Source organism: Medicago sativa, chromosome 5 (genome assembly GCF_051527215.1).
Source record: "Medicago sativa cultivar Bolivia chromosome 5, Bolivia_mono, whole genome shotgun sequence".
Lineage (NCBI taxonomy): Eukaryota > Viridiplantae > Streptophyta > Magnoliopsida > Fabales > Fabaceae > Medicago > Medicago sativa.
The window spans coordinates 58,365,166-58,368,847 of NC_140753.1; the positions used below are offsets into that span (position 1 = coordinate 58,365,166).

The following is a 3,682-nucleotide window of genomic DNA, read 5'->3' on the forward strand; positions in this document are numbered from 1 at the left end:
TATTTAAATTTATTCTTATCTATTTGTTACATGTGTTATTTGTATTGAAAATTGAGAGTATTTTTGGAAAGGAAAAAGACTGCCAAAAAATGCTGAAAGGGGTAGTTTTCTGTATATATAGTATAAATTATTCATTAAATATGATTTATCATTAAAGTACTTCCTCTGTGCTTAATTATAAGGACTTCTGAAAAATTTATCATAAAATATAAGTTGATCTCTTACAAATTACCAAATGTATGTATTATTCTTTCAAATATAATTCTAATTACTCTGGTCTTTATTATTTTTTGGAGATTTTTATAGCTTTATTTATAAGAGAAAAAAATCACAAAATGTAAAGTAAAAATTACACAATCAACATTTTCATAATGTATGTGAAAACTGAGAATTTGACTTGTAAAAAGGGATAGAGTATGCATGCAAATATAATGTGTTAATTTACCTTTTATTTAAAGTTCCAAATTAAGCATTGATCATCGCATCAAAAGGCACAAATGATACACACACAAAAAATAATACTTTCATATATATTGGATTGAAAGCAGAACATGAAAGTTACAACCCAAACAATTGAACCTTAACATAAAAACTCAACATCTCTTATTTAACTAACTTTCAAATTTTGACACTCGACAGGTCGATGTCATTTGAACCTATAACTTAAATAATACAAAGTCACTCCAACATATAATATTACATAACTACGCATACTAATATCATATGATTTCTCAATCAAGTGTCTCATGCCCCTTATTACGTTTTAGACCTTTTTTCTTTTCGAATTCACGATACACTCTCTCTGATCTTAAATACAAGCAAAAAAAATACATTTCTATTTCTACTTTTTTGCTTATATTTAAAATCGAAAAGAGTATTTCTTATTCTTAATTGAAAATAAATACTAATCCCTCGAGATAAGTACGTCCATTTAAGAGATCACAACTCTATCTGACCCTTCTGCAATTGAGTCGAATCTCGCCTTGTTTCCCAGTAAGAGGCTTGATGTTCCCCATCTTGATCAAAGAAGTCTTAAAATCTCTAGCAAAAGCAGAAGGGTTCTTACTATATAGCTCCACCAATTTGTCACTTTCACTACCTTGTCCCTTAAACAATTGTTGATCAGAATGAAGGACACCTCTTTTGTATAGCAAATCTCTATAATATGTATTTTCAACTCTTGTAGGGGTGAAATCAAGTGGTGTTAAATTATTGTCTCCACCATTTCTAGGACAAGTCTTCCTTAAAGATGCTGCAAAAGTAGGGTCAATGTTTGTTTCATTGTAAATTCTGTTTCTAAATGTAGTGCACCTAGCAAACCCTATAGTGTGGCCACCAGAAAGAGCTACAAGGTCTTTTACATTTAATCCTTGTGATTTGAAATTGGAAATAAGCTGTGAGAAGTTGAATGTTGGAGATGGAAGATTTGCATTTGCAGCTGCTTTGCTTGCTGTTCTTGCATCTCTTCTTCCCAATAACACATTGTAGAAAAATTGTGGACCTCCCAACTGTTAAAAGGGACAATAGAACATTATATATAATTTTTAAAATTTTGCCCTAAACCTAACGCTTTATATTAAAGGTGTATTTTGTGTTTGACATGTGTCGGTATCGGAAAATGCTATGTCTCTAGAAAAATAACATCAAGAATTTTTCCAGACACACCTGACAAGTTTTAATTGCATGATTTATTTATTTACTTCCTATTTTTCAGCCACACCTCCTTGAATTGTGGCAAATAGTGCATTGTGATTGTCTGCTCTTTATTCTTGAAGAATTCTTAATATTATTTTTCTAGAGATATAGCACTGCTCATCGGTATCATACACCAATGCATTTAGTTACATTCGTAAGTGTTCATTTAAAAATAGGCTAATGTTATTTGTACAACCCAAAGTTGTGGGACAACTGTATATTATACATTTCCATCTACCTTTTCTTTTTTTTTAATAATATTTGTGTATATCTCGATTTGCGTGCCAGGCTTAAATTTTCATCATACATGTACGGTGTGCATACGACAACCATTTTTGGTTGTTAATATATCACACCTCTTAAAAATATGAAACAAAAGGTGTATGTAATTTCCCTTTTCCATGAATTAAAGATACTTACTATGGCTACAGAATCACGAGCTGCTGTGGCTAAAATATCAGCACAAGATACCACAGGGCCTTTGCATACTTTATCAACTGCTGCTTTGATTTCATCAACCACAGAAAATCCTCTGATTGAATTAATATTTGGACGAGCTGTTTTCTCCCCAGTGAAATTTGGGGTATCATCTAGTAGAACTGATCCATCACAACCCTAAAATTTCAATCATTGATATTAAATTAGTTAATTATGTTCTAAAAAATGTGACATGTTCACATGTGTTATCTGTATATTTAAAATATTAATGTGTATTTGAATTAGTACTTTTTATTATATGAGAAAATGTTCTTACTTAGACACAATCAATTTTTGGACCACATTGCAAATCCAAATCACAAGACACAATTAAGAAACACTCTTTAGTTTGAAACATGAGGAAAATTAAAGTTTTGATATTCTTGAAGTTGAAATTAAACAAACTATTGTTTTTATTAGAAGAAAATTATTGAAGCTAACGGCCAATAATTAGGTAAGACAACATTTTCGTAAGAATTTTAAATTTCACATGTGTTCTTGATATTTCTGTTTGTTTGTGCCCAGCATAAAATAATTAAGATTCCATTCACCAGCACATTGATATGAAAAATCTGAGTTTAAAAAATTGTCAATGTTTGAAATTGTCAATTTAGGAGACATCCAACTTCATTTTAAAAATCGTATGGATGTCCCTTAGGGAACTCTAGTACCATTTATGCATGCATGGAGATCATGGCAACCCTTCTAGTGGAGCAAAATTTAAGAACTGATTTTTAAGTGTAAGTACACACTTAAAACCAACATTGGAGATGGTTTTAGTGTAAATTTTTTAGAATGATGCAAAATTCAATTTTTATCAAAACTAGGAAAAAAAATATTTAGACCCAAAATCAATTCAAATACAAAAATAATTAAACATATAAACTAAAATTATGTTTAGTCAAAGGATAATAACCACTTCTAGGTTTCTTGCTAATTCAGCATTAAGAATGTTTAATTATATTGTAACTTACATTGACGAAGCAGTCATGAAAATGCAAGCGTAGAAGAGATGCTCCAATGCGTTTTTCCCTAAGAATTGCATGGAGAACAACTGACTTTATGGTTGGTAATGCTTGAGGGCAAACTTTATCATAAAAATGAGGAGTAAGCCATGCGTTGGTAGGGATCAATAAAGTGACCATAACAAGCACAATGAATATTTGACTAGAACTAGAAGCCATTATCATGTGATGTTTCTTTTGGCTAAGATATGGCTCTTAACTTAGTATAATAGATGATATATATAGAGATGAGGTCCAAGGCTCATTTGTTTAATTAATGTAATTATCAACATTTTTATTTTAAAATTGGACCTAATATATCTTACAAAATTGGCGTATAAGGTGAGACTTGTGTTACTTTTTGTAAATTCATCTCAGACTTTGAAAGATTATTTTTTCGACCATGTCCATTTCTCACGCACCCTATTTTTTTTTTTTACAAAAATGGCAATAAAAAATAGGTATTTTTTGCATTATAGAATCGAAAACTCCATATGTATTTTTGT

General features: G+C 30.3%; 1 protein-coding gene across 1 annotated transcript; it reads right to left on the reverse strand.

Annotated features, from left to right (window-relative positions):
* Nucleotides 1-501: 501 nt before the first annotated feature.
* LOC146923473 (peroxidase RIP1-like) lies at nucleotides 502-3,387 on the reverse strand. Its single transcript, XM_085708641.1, has 3 exons — nucleotides 3,147-3,387; nucleotides 2,116-2,310; nucleotides 502-1,508 (listed from the first exon to the last, which is right to left on the reverse strand). Exons 1-3 carry the CDS (start codon nucleotides 3,360-3,362, stop codon nucleotides 948-950), a joined length of 972 nt encoding a protein of 323 aa, XP_085564767.1. The 5' UTR covers nucleotides 3,363-3,387; the 3' UTR covers nucleotides 502-947.
* Between the last annotated feature and the right edge of the window lie 295 nt (nucleotides 3,388-3,682).